General features: G+C 46.4%; 1 protein-coding gene across 12 annotated transcripts in view; it reads left to right on the top strand.

Annotated features, from left to right (window-relative positions):
• The window catches only part of CCDC30 (coiled-coil domain containing 30), a 38,477-nt gene that overhangs the window by 92 nt on the left and 16,167 nt on the right, over nt 1–22,218 (top strand). For 5 of the 12 annotated variants that reach the window (XM_042794402.1, XM_042794403.1, XM_042794400.1 and 2 more), the window contains exons 1-11: nt 1,885–1,914; nt 1,993–2,127; nt 2,570–2,690; nt 7,797–7,987; nt 11,678–11,767; nt 12,612–12,765; nt 14,478–14,549; nt 15,557–15,672; nt 18,190–18,297; nt 18,720–18,826; nt 19,569–19,761. In XM_042794402.1, the coding sequence (XP_042650336.1) occupies nt 1,891–1,914; nt 1,993–2,127; nt 2,570–2,690; nt 7,797–7,987; nt 11,678–11,767; nt 12,612–12,765; nt 14,478–14,549; nt 15,557–15,672; nt 18,190–18,297; nt 18,720–18,826; nt 19,569–19,761 (1,311 nt within the window). In that variant the 5' untranslated portion in view covers nt 1,885–1,890. Of the gene's footprint in view, nt 1–345; nt 1,681–1,884; nt 1,915–1,992; nt 2,128–2,293; nt 2,312–2,569; nt 2,737–7,796; nt 7,988–11,677; nt 11,768–12,611; nt 12,766–14,477; nt 14,550–15,556; nt 15,673–18,189; nt 18,298–18,719; nt 18,827–19,568; nt 19,762–22,218 lie in introns of those variants that run through there. The other 7 variants (XM_042794408.1, XM_042794404.1, XM_042794405.1 and 4 more) reach the window with 7 other exon arrangements.

Raw genomic sequence — 22,218 nt, 5'->3', positions numbered from 1 at the left:
GTTTCACAAAGGTTTTCCTTCCATGTTGGGTCTTCATAGGTTCCTGGGGAGGGAACAGGCAGTGAGGGTGGGGAGGTGAAAGCAGGTGGGGTAGCTGTGATCGGCCTTGGGAGAGCTGCCTCTTGGCTGTTTGGATAGAGTTAGAATCAGGACGTTGCTGGTTTTCTCTAAATCCTGCTTCCATATGGTTGCCAACTTCTAATCATACGTTCCTCATGCTTGCAAGAGGCAAAGTGTGCAATTTTGTGGTAAAAAAAAATTGAACTGCAGTTCTACTGCTGTCCATTGTGTGTATGCTTATGTGCTTTCTTTGAAATAAATTCACTGGAAGTCTCTAAAGCACACAAGACTGCTGTTCTCGTGCTTGAAGCCTCTCCAGAGGTGAGACTCTGCACTATTTAAAACCACCGAGCCTTGAAGAAGTCAACAGTGCTTTTGTAATGACGCTGATCACCTGCGAGTTAGGTGTGCTCATACAATGAGGAAAAGAAACCCAGAAGAGCAAGAAAGAGGTTGTGAGGATGGTCTGAGCAGATCAGGAGGGAGCACTGAACGCTGATGGACTATGATGGTGTGCGGGGAGGATATGTTTAGCGATGGGAGAAACAGGAGTGCTGAGGCGCAGCTAGTAGCTGAGTGAAGAGAAGGATCTAACATCTTCTGTATGGCCAGGACTGGTACTTGCAGAGGTGGAGCGAGAACTGAAGTGGAAACCATCCGTAGACACGGGAAGTGCCTGTTGGAGACGTGCACCTAGGGAAGGAGAAGATGGTGGAACGCCCTGTACACGTGTTGTACGTGCTCGTGAGCTCCAAGAGCTGCTGGCCTGCATCTTCCAGTATGTAATCGATGTGAGCATCAAATCTGCAAGTTTAGGGGTTTCTGTTGTCTTTATTTGGGGTTTTGCACTTAAAAGCAGGGATGGGCTGGCAAAGATGAGAATATAAAAACTTGTGTAAATGGAATGTGCCTTTGCAGGAGTGTTAGGATGAGGGGTGGGAGGAGAGCAACAAACACTGCCTTTGGGGTATTCTGGTTTCCTTCTGGAAGGTGATTGTGAAGGGGAGAAGTAATCTAAACTTTTTGAGAAGAGCTGGGCATCACCTGTCTTGGATGCTGCAGGAGTCTCAAGGGGCTGTACCCCCTCCTTCAGGAGGGTGGTGAGGCCCAGGCTGGGGAGACTTGCAAAGCTCAAACGAAGCCACAGCCATCCTGATCCGGTGTTGGTGATGATCCTCTTCCGAGCGGGAGGTTAAGACCTCAAGAGCTCCCATCCCACCACCGTCTCTAGCACTGGCAGCATTTGAGCACCAGCCCTTCTCTTCCAGGGGCATTGGTTGTGTCACCGTAAGTAGGAAGCGGCTGCTGCAGGTCCGGGACCATCTGCCCTTCACTCTTGGAGGATCCCAGACTCTGCTCACTCGAAGGTCTGCGCTGGGCGCTGCAGCGTCCCTCTTCTCCACGGCTTGGTCTTTCTCCCTTTGCCATCCCCTGGTGCAGTGCCTTCAGCTGGGGAGTCAGCTCTGCAGGATGAAGCCGGCTTTGTCTCCATCTCCTGCGTCATCACTTTACCTCGGGGGAAGCCCTTCGTCTTCAGCGGCTTCCCCGGGGATTGAGAAGAAAACGGGAAGAGCCTCCAGCCCCCCTTGCTAAGTCTGTGGTGCCAGCAGCAGCATTTCGGTAGGCGCCTCGGTTGTGCCGTGGACTCGAAGCGCGGGTGAAGGCGGGGAAGCCGCCGGGGGTGGGGACGTTTTTCCCGCGGTCAGCGGGAGGGGGCGGGGCCTTGTCCTGGCCGCAGGGCCGGGGGCGGGGCCTTGTCCGGCCGGAGGGGCGGGGCGCTCGGGGCCCTTCGTTGCCATGGCGCCGGGGGGGGGGGGGGGGGGGGCGCGCATGGAGGCGGCCGCCGCCGCCCCGGTGGGTGCCCGGGCCGGGGGTTGGGGGGTGCGGGTACCCGGGTCTCGCCGCTCACGACTTCCCTCGGTTCCCCCGCAGGCGGAGGCCCCGGTACCGGCGGAGGGCACCGGCGCCCCGGCCGAGGAGCGGCTGGGCCCGGCCTGGCGGCTGCTGCGACGCGCCGAGGCCCGGCTCGGCGACCTGGAGCGGCGGCGGGCCGCGGAGATGAGAGACGTAAGGGCCGGGAGAAGGGGCCGGAGTTACCCATTCGGTTTGTCACCCGAGCGTGCCCACCGCCCGCGCCCTTTGCGGCAGCAGGTTCACGGGTGTTCACAGCCAAAAGCTGCTTTCCTCCTGCCCTCAGGATTTCACGGGGGTGCGGCCCGGTGCCTCGCCCTGGGGCACCGAAAAGCACCCGGTAAGCCCAGTGTCTCCCACAGAGCCAGGGTTGAGAGGCTCCTGCGTCCCAGCACCTTTGTGCCCTCCTGCCCTCCACACCCTTCAGTCAAGTTTTTAACATCCCCAGATGTTACAAAGGTGTAAAAAAAGTAGTGTCCTGCAAATGTTTGAGGTTATCTTGTAAATATAGGGGGGTGGAGAGCTGTTTGTGCCAACTGTTTGCTCGTGAGACGTTGGTAGACATGCTCAGCTGTAGCAATGTTATCTTTGTTTCTAGGTGGAAAGCTATGTGGGTCACATCCGTAACCTGGTGGAGGAACGGGATGCTATCGCTGCCGAATATGAAAAAGAAAATGAACAGCTCAGGCTTGAGCTGACACAGCTGCAGCTGCAGCAGGGTAATCCTTTCCCTCCAAAACACGGTCCACGGAGATGCACTGGCAGGTAGTGGTGTACGGGTCCTTCAGCAGAGCTGGTTTAAAGCTTCTCAGAGCAGAGCAGCATTTCTCAGTGAGTTCTGATAGGACAGTGTGCATGGTGTGTTGTTTGGGAGGTTGACAGAAGTGTTAATGAAATATTAGAACTGATTTATTAGTTCTAATAGTTTATTAGAACCTAATTGACTTAGGTTCTTGTTGGCTTTGACTGCCTCTATTCAGTGGTTCGGACAGTTTCTCATTTTGTGAGGTTCTGTTGTTGCACTAAGCATCTTCCAGAGTCTGTTTGAAGAACTGAATTGATGGTGCTGTTTGTTTTGCAACTCTGAATAATTTGACACTGACTCCTCAGGTAATAAAGTGTTGAGCTGTGTTCCCCCAGAAGTCGCTGAATTTGCCATTGTCTTTGGTTTATACAAAATCCACATTTTTTTAAAACAACTTTGAGGGACAGTGGTATGTCTGTGGTGGTGATTCAAAACTTGTCCTGTGTGCTTATTTTAGTATAGGCATTTTGTTTAAAACAAATTATTTCACTTGTGTTTCACTTCAAATAATTTGCTTTCCTCTCAAAGCCTGGGGTCCCTTCCAGTAAGGAAAGATATATTCTGTTGGGTTTAGTTCTTGATGTTCTTCAGTCTTCCTAGTCTTCTGTTGTGCTATTAGCAGCACTTACAGCACATCATTACTATTAACTCTGTAACTCCTCCTTCTGTGGTGCGTGTTATCCTGGGCCTAAAGTAAAATCGGGGGTGGTAGCACAGCTGGAACAGTTTCTTTGTTATGCACGCTTTATTTGGGGCATAAGCTATAGGAATTTTGGGAAAGTGATTGCAGTTGAGTCTCTGTTCAGTTTTGGCCAGCTGCCAGGTTTTGGGGAGCACATCTGATAGACTTTTCAGAGATGGGTGTGCTTAAGCACTGCCTGAAAATCTGGTTGCTCTGGACACATAAAGCCATTGTATCGTATTGAAAATGCTGGTACACAGGGGCTTAAATGACTAATGAGCCTTCGGGAGCATTGCTGTGGCAGAAAATTTTATTACTGGTTCTTCTCTCATCTTCCCCACGAGGTGGCAGGCGAATGACAAAAATGCCCCAGAACCTGGCTTTGCATTTATTTCCTCATAGAGGCTCTGCTCCTTTGGACTTTTTCCTTTTTTTTTTTTTTTCAAAGGATTCTTGTGGCTGTTGAACAACGATTAGCACTCGAATGGAAACAGAGGTCCATGCTGGTTACCCTAGTGGGTTGCTAATTGCCAGCAAACCATCCTCGAGGGGATTTGTGGTTCCTTGGTGCCATACGGTGCTTCTGTGCAGCTTTTTGGAGGAGTTTGTTTTGGGATATTGCTGTCAGACTTTGGGTTTTAAGACTTGTTATTACCTTACTGATGGCATTAGCTGCAGTCCTGTGATACGCATTGATAATTTAGTGATCTGGGCAGAGGATGAAGCCCTGCCTTCCACCAGGCTGTCCTCTGCTGTGAGGGATGCCAGCCCTGGTGTGTTTTGGGATGCTTGTAGATTGTTTTCTTGAGGGACTAGCTTTTTGCTTCTCAGGTCAGTCTCTTCATGTAAAAAGCGCTGGCTGCCTCTGGCACAGAGCAGATGGATGTGCTTGTGCTTTAGCTGCTGTATTTTCTCAAAGACTTCTGTCAGGCCTTTGCCTGCTCTGGGTCTCTAATGTACCTCTGCTGCAGGGTTCAATGCTCCATCACTGTGTCTATTTGCTGGGCCTCTGCTTTTCATCAGAGTTTGTGCAAACCGATCCAGAGGTGCCTCTTGAATCATGGGGGATGTAGAACAGGCTGCAGGTTTTGAAGTAGGTCCCACTCCAGGTGGTTGTCTTCAGTAGGGTCAAGGTGATACTGCAGACGAGGCTGGAAACAGAGCTGGAGAAGGGTCTTGTGGAAAGGCAGACCCTGGTCTACTGGGATTGTTGCCCACATTTTTGTTTAAGGCAATAACAGAGGATGGTGGTAGAGAGCTTTTGGGAGGCTTGAGATGATAATGAGTTCAGATGGGAAAGGGCAGTTGAGAACAGAGGCTGGTTCAAGCCTGTGGTACAAAGGAGGGGCCTGACCTGCAAGTATGAGTGGACAGGATCTGTCCTGATAGTGCTTGTGGTGAGAGTTGGGAGTCCCAGCTCTGGGGGGCTGAGAGATGGGGAAGGGGCAAAGACTTGGGTAAATGCAGGAGATCACTTGAGTGGGCTCTCGGGGCTGAGCGCACTCCCTCTTCCGAAAGCAGCCAAATAGATCAGAAGCTCTGCTTGGTCTGAGGGTCACTGGGAGCAATTTGATCTGCTAAAAGCTATTTCTGATGATAAAAAGTAAGTTTCTATTGACATGTTTACTTCTTGCCTGGAACAGGCTCGAAGAGTTACTGCAGAGAGCAACCACTGCTGGTTTTATGTTGAGCTATCTGAGCTTTACCTCATTTGGCACCTCTGCCCAGGGTGAAATTTTCCCTTTCCTCGAGGCAGTTAGTAATCTGTTTCTGATGGTTCTTGTTGAATATGCCTTGGTGTTTTTGGAGAGTGGATCGATAACTCGTGCACTGCATTACCAAAAGCCTTTCTGAAAAACACATATAATGGCAGTAAAACACAGGGGGGCTTGCCTTGATTTGTTTAAGTGAAACAAAAAGACTAAATAGTCATGGCCAGAGTTTGCTTACTGTAACAGCTGTAGTGCTTAAATGTACCCAGCATGGACAAGAGGATGCAACTTCTGTGGTGGGTGGGAGGATACTAGTAAACCACTAATTTCTGAGAAACTTCCTGGGGTAAGACACCTTTGCGAAGATAAAAATGACTTCCAAAGAAGTGAGTGCAGAGGTGGTGCAGGAGAGGTGGGCTGGCGGGAACACATCGGTGCACTGGTACGACATCGCTTGCGCGAGGTGTTTGCACTTCTCAAATAGGGCATGTTGGATGTTGTAGGGAAGGTGTTTGAGAGACTCGTAAGAAATTACTGGGCTTTTACAAGCAGGTGGTCTGTGCTGTGCACGGCAGACTCCCCTCATTCTCCCAAAGCCTTTTCTTCTTCAGCCTGTGGAAAGTTTCTAGGTCTTGTTACCCCAAACTCTACTGCTTGGGTGTAGGGGAAGTACTTGCAAGTGAAACTGTCAGGGTAGGAGCCACCATATGAGCTCAGAGCATTGGTCCTAAAGGGAGATGGTTATCCCGTTTTTGGCCATAAAGCAGAGCAGCTTTCAGCTTATTTTAGATGAGTTTTGGCAGAAGTGGAAGGGAGCAGCAGGGCAAGTTGAAGGCAGGGGGGATTTTTCAGTTGAGTATGAACTGTGGGCTCTTCATAATGCATATGGGAGGAAGTGGCTACCTGTTTTTAAACTGCAAAACACAGTATTTTGCTCTGCTTTGTGGAGAGAGCTGCGAGTCAGCCATGTCTGACCTCTTCATTGAACAATTTGTGATATGTAGCCACAGGGGAAGGCAAATGGGCAACCGCAGGGTGTTTTCCATCCATGGGGCTGGACAGAGCTGGCTGCAAAATGCAGAGTGGAAATGTGCAATTGATTTGAGCCTTAGGATGTGATTGTACCAGGTACCCTGTTAAATCTAGCATATGGAAGTGAGGAACAGACTCATCCAGAGCTGTGTATATGTTCTCTGTATGAGTATGAGGAATATTTTCTCTGCTTAACTTCAGATGTTAACTTAGCTCCCTAGGCAGTGAAAGAGTGTGAATGTCCTTCTTTCTTCCGTACAAATCCCACAACTCCTCCTAGTTCCCATTCTACAGCACTTGGAAAACTTTATAATTTGGTTTGGGCTAGAAATTGGGAGCAGGGTTGTTTGGTTTTCTTTTTAAGATGAATTACATAGGGAGGTTTTGAAAACCCCTTCCTTTGGTTAACAAGCTATTGGATCCAGTGCAGGCGTTGCTGCCCTGACCGTGCGGAGACCAAAGGTTCCTCGTGTTCTCCTGGCAGATAAATTTCCAACCCTGCAAACAAAGGGATCTTTTCAACAACTGTTTGTTGCACAGATACAGTGGTGCCTAGCCATAAACCAACTTCTCTTGCAAATGTTATTGTCATCTGTTTGCCTCGGAGGCTACTGAATCTTGAAGTTTTTCCTGGTACAGAGTCTTCCTAGCTATAATTTTGTGATAAACAGTGAAGAATTGGCAGTTCAATTATAAAAGGATTTTTTGCACCTTTAATACTACAGGAGACCTTGAAACAAGAGGTCTGTGTTACCAGAAGCAGCCCTTAACCTGGGTTTATAGCTGGTTTTGGAGGAATGGGTCAGGAATGCTGTTCAGGGAGTGATTTTTGAAGGTCATGTTTTAAGAAGTACTCCAAGTCCCTTTGTACCACAGGATGCTGTTTCTCTGGCTCTGCCTCAGGCCCGTGTTGGATTCTCGCTGTACTTTCCTGTCACTTCACATGGGATCCAGCACCCTGATTTCCACCATGGGCTGTGCAAATGTACCAGGCGCTGCTGTACCTCACTGCTGTGTGTAGGGAAAAATAGAATATACTCACATCTAGCCCCCTACCAAACAGTCCTTAGGAAAATAGTGATGCTCTGCTTATATGAGTGATACGGTATTTTGTGTCTTTTCTTCCAAAGAAAATGTTTATGTGATTGCGTGTCCATCTGTTTGATTTCTCTCAGTGCCTATTTACTCTGTTGTTTAGTTTCCACCAAGCTGTATTAAGGGTTCAAAAGGGTTGAGGGATAACCAGGTTGGTGAAACTTAACTGCAAACTTAGAAGCAAACAAGGCAGGAGAACTCAGTCTAGATACAGCAGATTCTATCATTTGCTTGGCAGGCAGGGTAGTGGGTGTGAGCAGAAACGCTGGGGCAGATCAGAAACGTCAGGACAGAGGGAATAGGGCTGAGATAATAGGTAAGAACAGGGGGTAGGAGGCAGCGAGGGAGGTGGGAAGCAGGAGAAGAGACTTTAGGAGCTGTTGAGCTCCAGGAGCAATGGGGGCTGTTGTGGTGGGGAGTATTTAGAGGAGGTGGGATGCAGATCTGCAAAAAGGATGCTTTGTTTGTTCCTTTGCTCACAGCAAGCTTTGTCTTGCAGAAGCCCAGCTGAAGGAGGTCGAGGAGATGCTGGAACAGGAAGGCTTGTCCGAAATAGCTCACAGTAATGCCAGTGAACAGATTGCTTATTTACTGGTAGAAAGAACGACGCTGCTGGAGAAACTGGAGATCGCAGATCAGAAGTTGAATTCACACGGCTACACGGACAGGCTGTGTGTGGCACAGCTTCAGGTACCTCCTGCTTTAGCTGCTCAGGTTCACTGAAAGTGTGCTGGGGAAAAGGATGTCTTCGAGATACTTTTTAGAGTAACAATATTTCTCCTGTCTATGTGGATTCTTAATGCTGAAGTTGATTTCTGTGTTAGTTTTCACACTTGCATATTTACACTTGATTTGCTCCCACATCTTGCATAGGGATAGTGAATAGCATTAATTTTAACAGAGAGAATGTTGAAGAGTTTGTTCCATAGTTTGTCTGAGGATCTTCATTGTGTAACAATGACTTTCTACTAATCCAGATTTTCTGGTGATCTAGTGTTTAATTTCAGGTGACTGAGTTCCCCCGAAAACCATTCATTTAAGATAAAACTTTCCCTATACTTAAGGTGAGCTTAAAACTCTTCCCTTGTCTTCTAGCTGCTGAGCTAGAGGATGAGAGTTAAGCAAACCTCTGATTACAAACTGAGTTCAGTAAATAAATTTCACAGCATGACAATGATTGGCAGGTTAGAGAGGACCATCCATGTCTTGACTTGTTGCTTTCTGAGGTCGAGATGAAGAACGCTGACAAATGGTGGAGGAGCAGCAGCTACTGCATGTTGGAGAGATGGTTTGTGACCGATCACCTCAGTTAGGGAGATCTCCCTCCCACCAAGGCCACTGATTTCCACTACTGAATATGGCTGTTCCATGGAACTGGAGCCCAGGAGCTGCTGGCTCTCGTAGCTGCTGCTCGTGCGTTGCTGGCCTCACCCATGACTTAGTTCTGACAGCAATGGCTATCAGGTGTACAGGAGCACAAAAATTGCTGCACTGGGCCAGGTCTAGAGCCTGTTTAGCCCTGCAGCACTTGAGACAGTGTTAAGTTTTTCTTCTTTTTACCAATCTCCTTCCGCCAGCTCAGAAGTGGCCAGGCCAGGTTGCCCCCCTGGATGGAGAGGGGTTGTTCCTGCCTTGGGGACCCAGTGGCTGAGCTTAAGGGAGAAGGCTCCAGGCTGCAAAGGGGACACGGGAGGGCCAGGAGCTGCAGCCCCTGCAAAGTGCAGCTGCTAGCCAGGATTCACAGGAAAAGCCCTCCTGGGGACAGAGGGGACCAGCTGGGTTTGGTGACCTCCAGGTTGCAGCTGGTCGGAGCACAAGCAGGTGGAAGGCTTGCAGACAGACTACTTCATTGCTGTCTCACCTTCTGTCACTACCTTGTATTTTCTACAATTTTGAGCTTTTAGTTTTTCATTCAGATAAAACTGGTTTGGAGTTGGCAAGCTTCACGCTTTCACGGCGAGCTCACCAAAGGAAGAGAGAGGCTTGGCAGACTTGGGGCAAAGCTCAGCTTGGTTTGGGCTGTGCTGCACTGTCTGACCAGAAGCCAAATGCAGAATCTCAGAAGACGGTGTCATAGGAGAGCAAGTATGTCATGATAGTTCATCACAGATGCTCTCCTTACCTCCAGTGGCGTGCAGTGTCTGAACCAGAGGTGCTATTGTTGTGTCTAGTAGTCCTTGATTAACTTTTCTCTTCCATTAATTTGGTTGTTTGTTTAAACCCATGCAATTTTCTTAATATCCCCAACATCTTAGAGCAAGGACTTTCACAGTTTAGCTGCTGTTACATCAGGTTCCTTTGCTTCAACCTACCATCTCCTGGCTTCATTTGATGCTCTCCAGCTCTTGTATTAAGAGGCAGTGAACAATTGCCTTTTTATCTGCCTTTTCTGTGCTGCTTGGGATTTTAGCAGCCTCAAGAGCATCCTTTCCTGGCTGGAGGGCCCTAGTCTGCCTAACTCTTGTAGGGTTGAGTGTCATTCAGGATTCATCCATGGTACAATGACACCTAAAGATGTAAATAGTCACCTTGGAATTAAAGTACCTGTTTGCAGTGAGGCAGAGGAACTTCCCTGATGTGCTGCCCCTGCTCTTGGCTAGAAAATGCCACTCTGCAAATCCTGAATATCTACTCATGAATGTCTGTCACTTGATACAAACATCTGCTGCAAACACGGCATTTTTTTCTACAAAGTATTCTGATCGAAACCTCCCTGTAGTTAGAAGGGGGGAAGCAGAGCTGTAACCTTCCAATGAAATGCCAGTTAACCACATCTGCTGCTGAGCATTTACTAGGCGTGATTGGATTTGCTCTGCCTTCAGAGCCACAGCTGAGTATGGGATGTAGGGCCAGGGCAAATGAAGGATGCAGCTGCCTGCAGGTCTGCTTGGAATGTCCACCTGCTTGCATGGAGCTCGTCCTTCTGAGGATGCAGCTGACTTCTCCTAGCAGTCCCCTCTCAGGACTGTTCTTTCTAATGATCCTGCAGTGAATGGGTTTCTGTAACAAGACTAGTCTTGACGACTGGGTAAAGATGGAGAGAGTGTTGTTGTGGCTGGGCTGGGTGAAGGACAGAGCGAAGGCAAGATCTTGTACCTGGAAATAATACAGGCTGCCTGTGTGTGAAAGGACAATGTGGAGTTTACTTGAATTCCTCCTGGTACATGGTGTCAGAGTCCCCTGGAAGGCAGACAGGCCTGTAAAGGGCTGACTTGTACCCACTTTTCATGCATCTGTTTAGAGGAATGAGACTTATTAAAGGAAAAGGTATTTGTGTGTGATCAAAACACATTATAAGCTTAATGCTCTTAGTTTCTAATCAAACACAACTTCTCTGCAGTTCTTCTACTGGGCACCTTTCTTTCTGTGTTTTTAAAACCAGATGAAAGATACATTGGAGAGCTATTATCCAGGAAAGCAATTTCTCTGAAGCGGACTGTTTATTCTCCCCAGATGATGTCATTGCTGTCCATACTTGGGAACTAGAAAGTGTTGATTAAGCACTCCATTGTTTGGGGTAGCATCACACTTGTTTTACAGAATCATTAGTGTCACAGCAGTGTTACAGGTTAATAGGTTAATTACTTTTGTTACTCTGTTTACTGGGGGTGTAGCCTTTCTTATTCTCAAATGACCCGTTAAGTACTTGTTTCACTCTTAGACTGAAGGTCCAGACAGGTTCCTGTCTGTTAGAGAAATGATTGCAGCTTTTAGCTAGAGTGCTGAAGCATAATTGATTTTTTTTTTTTTTTTTTAATGTGTCCTTGCTAATGCAAAAAACCAGGGTGCAAACATGTGTCTTTGTGTGGTCGTTTCTAATATATACGTGGGGAAATGCTTTCTGTGTTCTGGTAGAAAGCATGGCATGTACAAGCATGCTCACCTCTCTAAAGCTGAGGTGCAAAATATTAATGACAACCAATCTCATGAGTGTTAGCAAATCCTTGGTGCTGGTTTGTGTGTGCAGGCTGCAGGGGAGCAGGAATCTGTTAACTCGGTAAGTGGCTCAAAAGAGAGGGACTTGGGGAAGTAACCCAGCATTACTCTGGTGAAGTGAATCAAGCATACTCAGCTCCAATACATTTCTTTGGGCAAAGCTGAGCCCATGGGTTCTAAAAGGAAGATGCCAAGGAGATCACAGGTTTTAAGAAAAGGTGGCAAACCCAGAGTTCCCAGTACTAGCTGAGACAACTGAGGGATTGTCACAAAGATTTGGGATAACTCTGGTTGAAATGTTGTCTTCAAGTATAAGGTATGATTACAAAGCCCCTTTTAATCAAGATATGTTGAAACTGAAAATTGTACACACTGATGTTGAGGGACACGTGGCAGTCATGCTCTCAGTTGGTGTTGATTTATTAAAATCTCTTTCTGTGCAAGGATGAGTTTAACCACATTCATCAGACATCAGAAGACGATGACCAACAGCAGCATGAATCCATGCAGCTTACTGGAGAGACAATAAATAAGGTAACATATTTGCACATTTTCTTGCTGATGACATGGCACATAGCTGAGATTTCAAGCAGTGAGTCTGTTCTTGAGTACGCTGTGTGGTTTTTTACTGTTTTTAGCTGATGGGATGTGAGTGAGCTCTGAATTTGAGCCTGGTGTTACGCATGAGTTAATTGCTTCTGCTGAGAGCCAGTGTGAACATCTCACCAGCTTTGGGTCAGGGCTGGCTTGTAAGCACTCGCCTGCCTTTAATGATATGTCAAAGACACGTCATTGGAGAGCAGTGACCAAAGTCAAGGGGGTGAGAAATAGCTCTTTTTCTATCAGCTGAAATGACTTTTCTGCAGAATCCCAGATCAGTGGGAGCAGTGTCTCTCTCCTGCTCTCTAGGGTCAAGTGCAGATGGGAGGAGGAGGTTGGCAGTGCCAGGCTGGCTTGGGGCTAGCTCTCACAACAGCCTTGGGACCACAAACATGCAGAACTGACTTTTCCTGTGAGCAGACTCTCACGGGGTGTGGTGGAGCCCTCTGCTTGGAAAACCTCATATATTATGCATTTGAAAATGTATCTTAATTAATGGCATTGTGTCAGGGAGGGAAGACCAGAGCCTTCTGTAGGGAAACAGCCACACCGTGCTGTTCAACAGCGGTGTTTTCGCATGTGCTCAAGGTGAAGAGGGTTATCCACTGCGTGTCTGTCCCCTGCATCTGCAGTGGCTTTCCTGAGCTTACCTGCTTTCTGTCTGTTGCCAGCCCTGTTCTGGTGGGACAGGAGTAGTGCAGAGGGGGGACCTGCCTTGTGGTTGCAACACAGGGAGGGTTATCTCATTTTTGTTGGAGCATTAGCCTTTGTGTTTCAGTTCTACAAGGAAGAGCTGGAGAGGGAGCAAGCATCACGTGCACGAGTTGAACAAGATCTGGATGAGGCCACACAGAGGCTGCTGATGGCTCAGGAAGAGATTCAGAGGTTGACAGATGAGCTGGAGGCACAAAGAAAGGAGCAGAGCAAAATTGGTAAGTGCTTCTCTTATGTGCCACTCCTAATTACTGGCCTGCATTTAGCCCACCCCTGGTTAGTGTAAACCTTGGACTTCTCACCCAGGGGAGTTGGAGGCAGGCTGTCCTGTGTCCTCTCTGCTTGTCACGTGGGAAAATCAGTCAGATGTTAGCCTGGTACCTAGGAGATGGGAATGCGCTCGTTAACAGTTACAAATAATTCATTCTGTGTGGGGAAAGCTGAGACATGAGGTTATCTGATCTGTGATTACAGCAGCAGGGTCTTGACTGGATTCCTCTCCCTGGCTCATGTACCGGGAGAAATTCATGCCCTAGGAGGTGATGGAGAGGAAAGGATGACTTTGTTCAGAAACAGAGTAGCTCAGTCAGTGTTAGCAGAGCTGGACCACTCATCTCTAGGTTCTTCAGATGCTGTGCTTGGGATGCTGCCTCGTTAGGAACCGTTAGCAAGTGCTCATAACTGGAGCTTATCAGCAGTCTTGAAGTGACTGGTTAGATTCTTCTCACTGCTAATATTTGCTTAACCATATTAAAATAACTGTGGTTGACCAGCCCTTAAGTATTACAATTTTTTTAAATGCTGCCTGTCAAAACAAACAAGTTTTCTGGAGGGAAATCAAACTGCTTGATAAAGCTCCTACTGGAGCGGTTCCCAAATCCATGTGCTTCACCGCTACCCCCTGCAGGAGATTTTCCAAGCAAAACACTGGTTTTAGGATGCTTTTTTTGTCTGGATTACTTACATTGCCCCAATAACTGTGATGCAGAATTTCAGTGGAAACCAGCAGAATGCGATGAGATAACATGTTCCTGCCCCATGTGCCTTTGCAGGGACTGACTCGTTTAAGGAGACTGGTACCACCTGGGAAGGGTTTAGGTGTGAATCGGGTCCTGGTGCTGACCTTGCAGTTTACGTGCAACACTGGGACCTAGCTAAACATTCTAGCCAGCCCCTAAACCCATCGTTTGCAGCCTTTTAATCAAAGGCAGGGAAATGAGCACTCTGCAGGCATCTGCTTTGTGTATCGATTGATACACGTGTGCCCCTGGGGACGGAGGGAGTGTAGTGTTGCAGCCTCCAAACAGTCCTGCTTCTCCAGATCACGGCCGGGCTGCAGTGTGCGACTGCTCTCAGAGGATCATAGCCTGCGTGGGGAAATCTGTGTTTTGTAATCTTCTTAAGCATCAAATTAATGTAAGGCTTTTCAAAACTGTGAGTAAGGGTTTAATGCTTGTTATGTCTGTGTGGTTTATTATGCCATGAGTATTAGCATGCAAAATTAGTGTTAGAACATCTTAGTGGCTTCCCTAATGCTGCGTATCCGTATGCCTTCTCCTCCTGGTGTGCTTCAGAGCCAACTGCTCTGTGAATAAATTGATTTTGTAATACAAACCTAAAATGAAATCTCTGATCTTTAGTAAAACTCTGCTTAAACAGTGTATTTTGGTTCAATGATAGCTTGCAACTGCTTGCTTGCATTGAAGGGAAGATCCAAGATTGCTCCTGGCCAGTTTGTAGCCCAGTTATCGGGTCTTTGGTGATTAGAGATTTTAAATTGTGTGCCTAGCTGTCTGCTGCTTTAATTTTTTGTCTTCAGTTTTCTTTCAACTCTGTGTTTAACAAAGTGCATTAAAAATGTTGCAGAGCTGAGTGTTCAGAAGCGTGCAAATGGACTGCCACAGCAAAACTCTTTTTATTATCCTTGTAGAATCAGCCTCATGGTCAGCTCTGCAAGTGCCTGAGAGCCGGGAAGAAGGGGTGAACGAATGGCGAGAGTGTGGTAAGTTGCACTATTTACAGGCAGGGAAGATCCAGAATTTTATCCAGGCTTTCTGTAGTGGTAAATGGGCTTTTGCCCAAAATGAACACTTTGGTAGAAGGTGTTCCTTGCCTTTTAATTTAGATTACACAACTGAAAATCCAGTATTGAAATCCTCCTTTGAAACAGGGGTTTCAGCTTGGGATTTGATGTTTTGTTTTGTTTTTTTTTGCCAGCTTGGGACCAGGAAGATACATTTTTATTTTTGGCTGAATAAAAGTAAAATTTAAGCTGAAATTTCCTGTGCCCAGTGTTAAGCTCAAAAGGGAAGAATCTTTGTTCACCATTTCTGTAAGGAAAACTCTCTTCTCACTAGTTTTTATTAGGACACCAGTGTATACTCGGACACATTTCTGTCAATGTGCTCCTAATACAAACATCTTTTCCTATTTCTTGCACTTGAAATACTAGGTAGTCTACATAAATTGGTGTGATGGTTGCATATATTTATTGATTCAGACTTGAAGGGTTGGTATGCAACCACAATTGTTACTGTACTGGCCACTTCATAAATATTAATGCTAGCACAGCACTGATACATTAACTATGACTGTGTTTCTGCTTGTAGCAAATTATGAATTTTATGATGAAAAAAAGAAATATGGCTGTTCAGGTTTTTCAAAGCTTACCCTAGTTGTTTGCAAAACCGATACCTAAATACCTGAGGTGAGGCATTTTCTGTGATCTAGAGGTAGGAATCCCTGGAGTAACTATGGCGAGACTGCTGTGCTCCTGTAATGAGCATAGCACTGCTGTTGGACTTGGATCTCCAGAAAGATAAACCTCTATGATGGGAGTAAGAAAGTGTGTTCCCATATGTATGGGGAGCTCCTGTGCGTGCTGTCGCACACGTGCGCCTGTGCATAAGGGCAGTGCAATTTCAGAAATCTTCCTCGTGGTAGCTCCCTTCTGTGCTTGGTCAAGGGCAGAAGTGGTGTTGGTGACCATTTTTTTTCTGTTCTGTACAGACAGGACTGAGCTGCAGGAGGCCATGGAGCACAACAGCAGACTGGACAGGGAAATTCTGGCGTTGCGAGCACGGGTCCAGACACTCAACTTGGAAAGAAAAATGTTCCTTGATCTGGTGAGTGCCCACCTCCTGGTCTGCCCTGGCACCAACAAGCCTCTGTGTGGCCGACAGCCCTGGGCTGGCTCCTGACATTCAGCCCTGCTCCGTAACCTGCCCTGCTTCTCTCTTCCTTCTCTTTTCTATCATCAGTCTTCCCAGAGCTGTGGGTCTGATTTTTCATGGCTGGTGGAGTAATAAACTTTGGGAAGCGGGCAGAATAAATATCCAAAGAGTGTTTTAAAGCAGCTGCTGTTACTGCAGCCCTGAAAAATCTCGGCTCCTGGAGCATCCTTCAGTGCAGGAAGAGTTTGATGCTTCCCTGAAGGTGGAGGGAGCTGTGGATGCTCAAAGTGAGAATGTGCTTTAGGGCTTGTGGGGTAGGGCCCTGAAATACATGTTTGCCTGTGCCCAGTGCATGGGATCAGCTGATACTTCCTGTTACTAGCCAGTGTTTGCACAAAATCAAGTGGGTAAACAGAGTAAGCAACATTTCTACTTTTTCTTGGGGTCTGTTACTAAAGACAGCGAATAAGTGCAGTCTAAAACCCAATACTAGCTATTTTTAAAACAATTTTAAATTTATGCTCATATTTTGATACCTCTCAGCCGCTTTAGCTTTTTAACGTGGCTATGTTGATTTACTCAGTAGAAGATAAACTTAGTCCTTTTCATTTTATGTGGGCTTTAAGTGAATTACTATTACATTACTATTAGTGGAATACTTGGTATTACATTACTATTAGTTCAATATGTGATGCCATAAATTTAGGATTCTCTAAATGCAATAATCTTCATCGGCAAGAGAGTTCCTTACTGCGATTGCCAATAGTAAATGAATGTAACAGTCCTTCTCCCATTACAGTGTGTCATTTGGCACAAATTCTGTTTCTGTTCTTAACTCTCAAACTCTTTAAATCAGTCCTTCAACAGGCTGTAATTGGTTGCCAGCAGTCGGTAATTACTGATGTCAGTGCAGCACAGGTCTCTCAGCAGCTGCCTTGTGGGTTGCTTGAATTAAAATGAGTATTTTTAACAACATAAGTATCTCTGAAAATACCATGCCTGTTTCTTTACAGTAATATTGAAGACTTAGTTTCTTGAATATAAACTATTCACATTTGAGGATTTAAAAGTTTTTGTTCTGTTTCTAGCGTTTAAAAAAGTTGCTGGTTCTTCCTTAGAATAGCATCTGAGCGTATCTGTAATCTTAAACCTTGTATTTACAGGACAATCTGTTTCTGGGTCTGCAAAAAAATATGTAATTTAGTTCACATTTCTTGGTTAACTTTTTTTTTTTTAAAGGAAAATAACATTTTATTTGCTTTAGGACATAGTTTCTGTCGCTATGTATACATATACATGTATGTATATATATTTTTAAAAATATATATATACATGTATGTATATTTTTTAAAAATATATATAAAAGAATAAATATATATACACAAAAATATTGAGATACATGTAAGGTATTGTTTTCTCTGTACAAAAAAAAAACAGGTAGCCAGACTGAGATAATTTCCAACCATCGATGTTAACTAAAAGCAAATTACCTTTATTCCTTAGGAATGAGGTTTAAGTGTTGGCACAGAAGTTAGAAAACCACAATTTTTAATTTCTGGCAGCTGAAAGTGTACTTTATTATGAGCCACCCAAGTTCTGCATTCTGCAGTCTTCTTTCTTGCCTGTGAGTTACGGAGCGCCAGGTGAGGAGCAGGCTGGCCGGTTGGCTCTGGTTGGGTGGTCTGTGGGAGACCAACCTTGTCCCTGCCCTGTGTTCCACCAGTTGGGGTGTCGAGCCTTAACTGTGCAGCACCTGGTGCCTGCTTGGCATGAGTCTGTGGGAGTGGGCTCTGCAGGTGCCTGGGGGTCTGGGTGGAGGCTGAAGAAGGGAAGAATGCAGGCTGAGAAGGTGGCGTGTGAAAGCTTTGCAAGGGCTGATGGCTTCAGATACCAGCAGTGCTGTTAAATCTGCAGAAAATGATAAACCTGGGACTGTCTGCACTGTCTGCAGGCCTTCGAGGGCCCATCCAGAAGCCACTGTGGGATGACCCTGCACTTCCCAGCAAATGGTTGGGGTTGGCCTCCCAGCTACTGCTCTGGCCAGTAGGCCAAGAGTGAGTGTGTGAGTGAGGGACTGTGTGAAGTGAACTGTTGCCTGCTAAAAATAGTATATTGATCCTGTCAAAAAGACTAAATGGTGTCCTCAGAAATAGCAGTGGTAATCTGTCTATCCCTTTGCACTCAGTTCCATTCGGAAAAAGGGGTGTATGATGTGTGCATGATCAGTAATTGAAATAAATGAAGGAAAATCACTTACCCTTTAATGCAGCACAGCATTCCCCCTTTTACTGCTCTATCCCTCTCTCAGTCTGAGGCCACCCAGCTGGAGCAGCCACGTGATCTCAAGCTGAGTGGTTAATATTAAGAAATCTGCAGTTTATCTACAGCAAATTTGAGGGGAATCTTAGTTCTCTAAGACAGCAAAATGAATATGCACCAAAAATAAAAGCAAGTGTTTTTCTTTTGAAGGTAGAACAACTCAAAGAGGAGATTTGTGAGTATCAGAAGAGCGAGAGGCAAGGACTTCCCTTACCTGCGCCAAGAGGGACTGAAGAAGTTGCAGCATCCTCCCTGCAGGTATTTTCAAGGGCTTTTTGTTTGCTGTTCTAGGAAGCAAGTTGAGCAAACAGGCTGCCCTCTGCATTTCAGCCCCGTGCCATAAATGAAGATGCATGGCTTGTAGTGTAGAAATGCTTGTGTTTTCTTTTTCTATGTGTGCACCCTGTGCAGGTGCGACGTTGGATTTATGCTGGGCATGATGAATACACTAAGGTGTAGAGCATGTCTGTTGGCATAAACTAATCCCACTAGTGCCTTCGTATTATAGGTCGGGGTGGGTTTTGCTCCTGTGGTTGGTGGATTATCTAACGCAGGTAGAGTAGCCAATGTAGCTCATGTTTTCTGGTTCTTTTGTTGATGAGAGACTCGGGTAGCTTTGGAATCCCATTGTGCTAAGATTTCAGTCTTCATTATGTGTTAACTTTTCATTTTCTCTTGAGACACAGGGCACAAAGGATGAAGGCAGGATTAAGGGATGCTGTGTTTCAGGCGAAGCTGGCTCTGATCAAGAAGACGGATATCAGGGTAGTGAAATGCTTCATAAAAGGTGAGCAGTGTCCTTTGTCTGTTGTGTTTTCACAGTGGCTTATTTGATGCTCTGGTTGCTGGTATTCTGCCTTGCAGAGTGGATTTAAGTACTGGATTCTTTAGACTATTCTTTGGTACTGTCTTTGTTCCTCTGCTCCCAGATCAGAAAGTTTGCAGATAGTGCAGTCCTGAGTGGGTCTGTGGCCCTTGGTACCAAGAACGTGGGCTGTTTTCTGACACTTTCTCCGGTTTGTTGCTTTTCTAAGAGAATGGAGTTGGGCTTTTGTGGCTCTCTGCAGATGGAAGTGTTATTTTCAAAACTGTTTTTCTGCTGAGAAGATTCCTCTCGATTTGATTGCTGTCCAGGGGTGTACCAAAACACTTAGCTTTCAAACTTAAATGTGTAAACTGGGATTTTTAAGGGCAGTCAAAGCTTTGTTCTCCTGTGGCCTGCTCAGGAAGCTGCTGCGCCTCTAGCAGATTGAAGGAGGAAAGGGGTTCTGATCCCATCCCTCTCTCTTTTTCCCTTCAAGCAGCTGAATTTGCCATTGCCTCTTTGCTGTTAGCATCCTTGTATCTGACCAGTTTTCTCCCCAGACCTTCATTGTTACTTGGGTAGAGCCTGCCACCACTAATTCCCATGCTTCATCACCTAAATAAGAGCAGGCACGGGTCACGCTGGATGCGAGACTCAAAATTAGGAGGACAAAAGCATTCCATGTAGCAGTTCTAGCCTTGGTGATTTTGGGCTTTGGTGCTAGGTGCCGAGATGTGATTGAAAACATCGAGGACCAGAATTCACAGCTCCTTTACAAGCTGCAGAAACTGGAGCAGGAACACAAGGATTTGATTGAGCGCAGTGAAGAGCTGGAATCAATTCTGGGAGAGACACAGATCCAAACTGAGCAGCAAAAGGACCAGCCTGAGAGTGAGGTGGAGGGACTTCACCAGAAAGTAAGTAAGGAATGGAAGAAATAACATTTGTTTTTGTTTAATTCTAGCTGCTTTTCTCTCTGCATACTGATTAGTAAAATAAAATGATGTTTGACCCAAACCTGCATGCTATGTTGTTTAGTTTGACAAGAAATGCAACTAGCACAATCTGCTGGTTTCAGAAAAGAGGGGAAAAGAAGGGAAGAATTCCAACAGTGATTAAATGACGCTTGATTGGAGGTGCAGATTCCCCCAGTGTCACAGCAGCATTGTCTCTTCCAGCTCCTATCCACCCTCCTTGGTGCTTGGACAAGCAGAATTAACTACCTAACGTACCTCCTGCATCCACGGGAGTGAGATCGGGGAACACTCCCTTCCCATACAGCCTTTCTGTACGTGTGGGCTGGGCATCCTTCAGTTTCTTGGCTGTGCTGAAGCAAAGCCTTTTTGTTTCAAATTCAGGTTGCATCTTTTTTCTCTGTAGCTATTTCCTCTGAAGCTTTTGTAGCTTAGAAACTCTGATTTCCCCAGAGAGGCTGTCCTAGATGGCATCAGTGTTCCTGATGGGCTTCAGTGTTGGTCACCTGTAGGAACTGCTTTTTCCATGTTGGATGGTTGTTTCTTCTGCCTGTGGTTCCTGCTGAAGAGCAAGTCCCAGGAAGCCCCAAGTCCTCTTGAGGCTCAGAAGAGAGGCAAGAGGTTTTTCTGAAGCCCATGGGTTGTCCCTTAATCCGGCAGCCATGATAGAAGTCCAGGCTTTGACTTGAATCCCTAACCCCTCTTGAGACCTCTCCAACGGGTGAAGACGGTCAGTGTGGGACACTTATGCTCCTTGATCCCAGGAAAGTCACCAGTTAAGCATGCTAGTGACAAAAGACTGTACTTTTGGCTTTTCCCCAAGCACAGTATCTTGGAGACCTATCAGCCCTCGTGGCAAGCACCGAGGCACTTCTAGGTGTGAGGGACCAGGATCTGGACTGCCTGGAGACATCCCTGCTGAAAATAACAAAATTGAGGGGACAGTGAATTCTCTCACCACCTGCTATTTCTTGCTGCAGCATCTGCTGTTGAATGGAACAGGCATGGCTGGACACATCTTTCTGAAGAGCTGTGATAAGCCAGTTCATCTGGAGAAGCTCTGCTCAATCTTGATCAAGATGTGACCTTGCCAGTCTCTTCCTAATCCATGCTCTACTTAATTTTGGGCACCCTCAGCCCAGGGAAATCTGGATCTTTTCCTGTTAATAGGGCAAGACCACTCAGATCATCCTTTGACTTCAGTAGGTTGACAAAGTCTTTATTGTTTCCACTTATTTGCATGTGATAGTCAGGGAACCTCTGGGAAATGGCAGACGTGAAGCACTGTGGTGATTATCTGGTTTACCAGAACCATGGCAATATTAGAAGTCTCCTTGCAACACCTGCAGAGCCATCTCCATCAATGTTTTAAGCAAGGCTTAAGTTATTGCTGAAGCTTCTCAGCCTGATGCTGCCTTTGTCAGAGTGGTTTAGTCACTATTTACTGCATGGACTCTGGATCCCTCTGGAGGTCGCTCTGTGAGGAGCACCTGCACTTATGGATTGGTTTGTCACTGCTTGCCCCCCAGGGAAAGTACCATTTGCAGCATTTGTGCAGCATCACTACCAGGGCATGTGATCCGTTACAGACAGGGCAGCTGAAGAATTTGTAGCCAGAGAGAACAGAGGAAGCCAGAAGTTGGTCTTGCTAGATGGGTAGGTGTGTTTCTCCCCAAAAAGGCTGGTTGAGGAGGTCTCTTCCTTTAGCTGAAGCTCTGCTGCCTGGCCAAAAGCTCTTCCTTGGGCTGAGTTGCCCTCTCACCTCTGTCTGTGGTTAAGAGATGCTCTCCTAAGTGGTTCTGGATTGCCAGGCAGCAGGACCAGTCCATAGTGTTCCTAGAGGACTTTGGATTTCTGAGGCAAGAAGGAAAGGGACACACACAGGTTTTCAGTCAGGAGTGAGCGGTGCTCGCACATGTCCGTACACTTGCTGTTGTGTTAAAACGTGATGTAGGAGATGGTGCAAGTGTGAAGGCATATCCTGTGCAAATGCTGAAGTAGCCACACGTCTTCAAGATGAAAATGCTCAGAGGAAGAAAAGATAAAATACTTGTCAGCAGCCTCTGGCTGTAGGGGAAAAGTCTCTAAATACAGTGAAACAGACTGAAGGCATGCTCAGATATCTTAATGAAGGATGCCAGCAGACATGTTTCTGTGTGGTTGAGGAGCCAAGGGCAGGCTCTCTGATGGGAAGGGCAAAAGGTCTATCCACCATGTCTGTGCTTTTGTTTAAACCGGGGTTTGTTCAGCACACACTAGAATGCTTCCCACTTTCTCACTGGAGCAGAATAAACAACCCTCCACAAATAAAACAAGGTGCGTTTCCAGTTTGGAGAAATCTCTTCTTTGCTCAGTGTTGTTAAACAGATCCCTGGGAACACAGAGTGAACGCAGCAAGGA

The sequence above is a fragment of the Tyto alba genome, unplaced genomic scaffold (assembly GCF_018691265.1).
Source record: "Tyto alba isolate M040663 unplaced genomic scaffold, T.alba_DEE_v4.0 Super-Scaffold_20000042, whole genome shotgun sequence".
NCBI lineage: Eukaryota > Metazoa > Chordata > Aves > Strigiformes > Tytonidae > Tyto > Tyto alba.
This window is presented reverse-complemented; position numbering and strand designations above follow the sequence as displayed.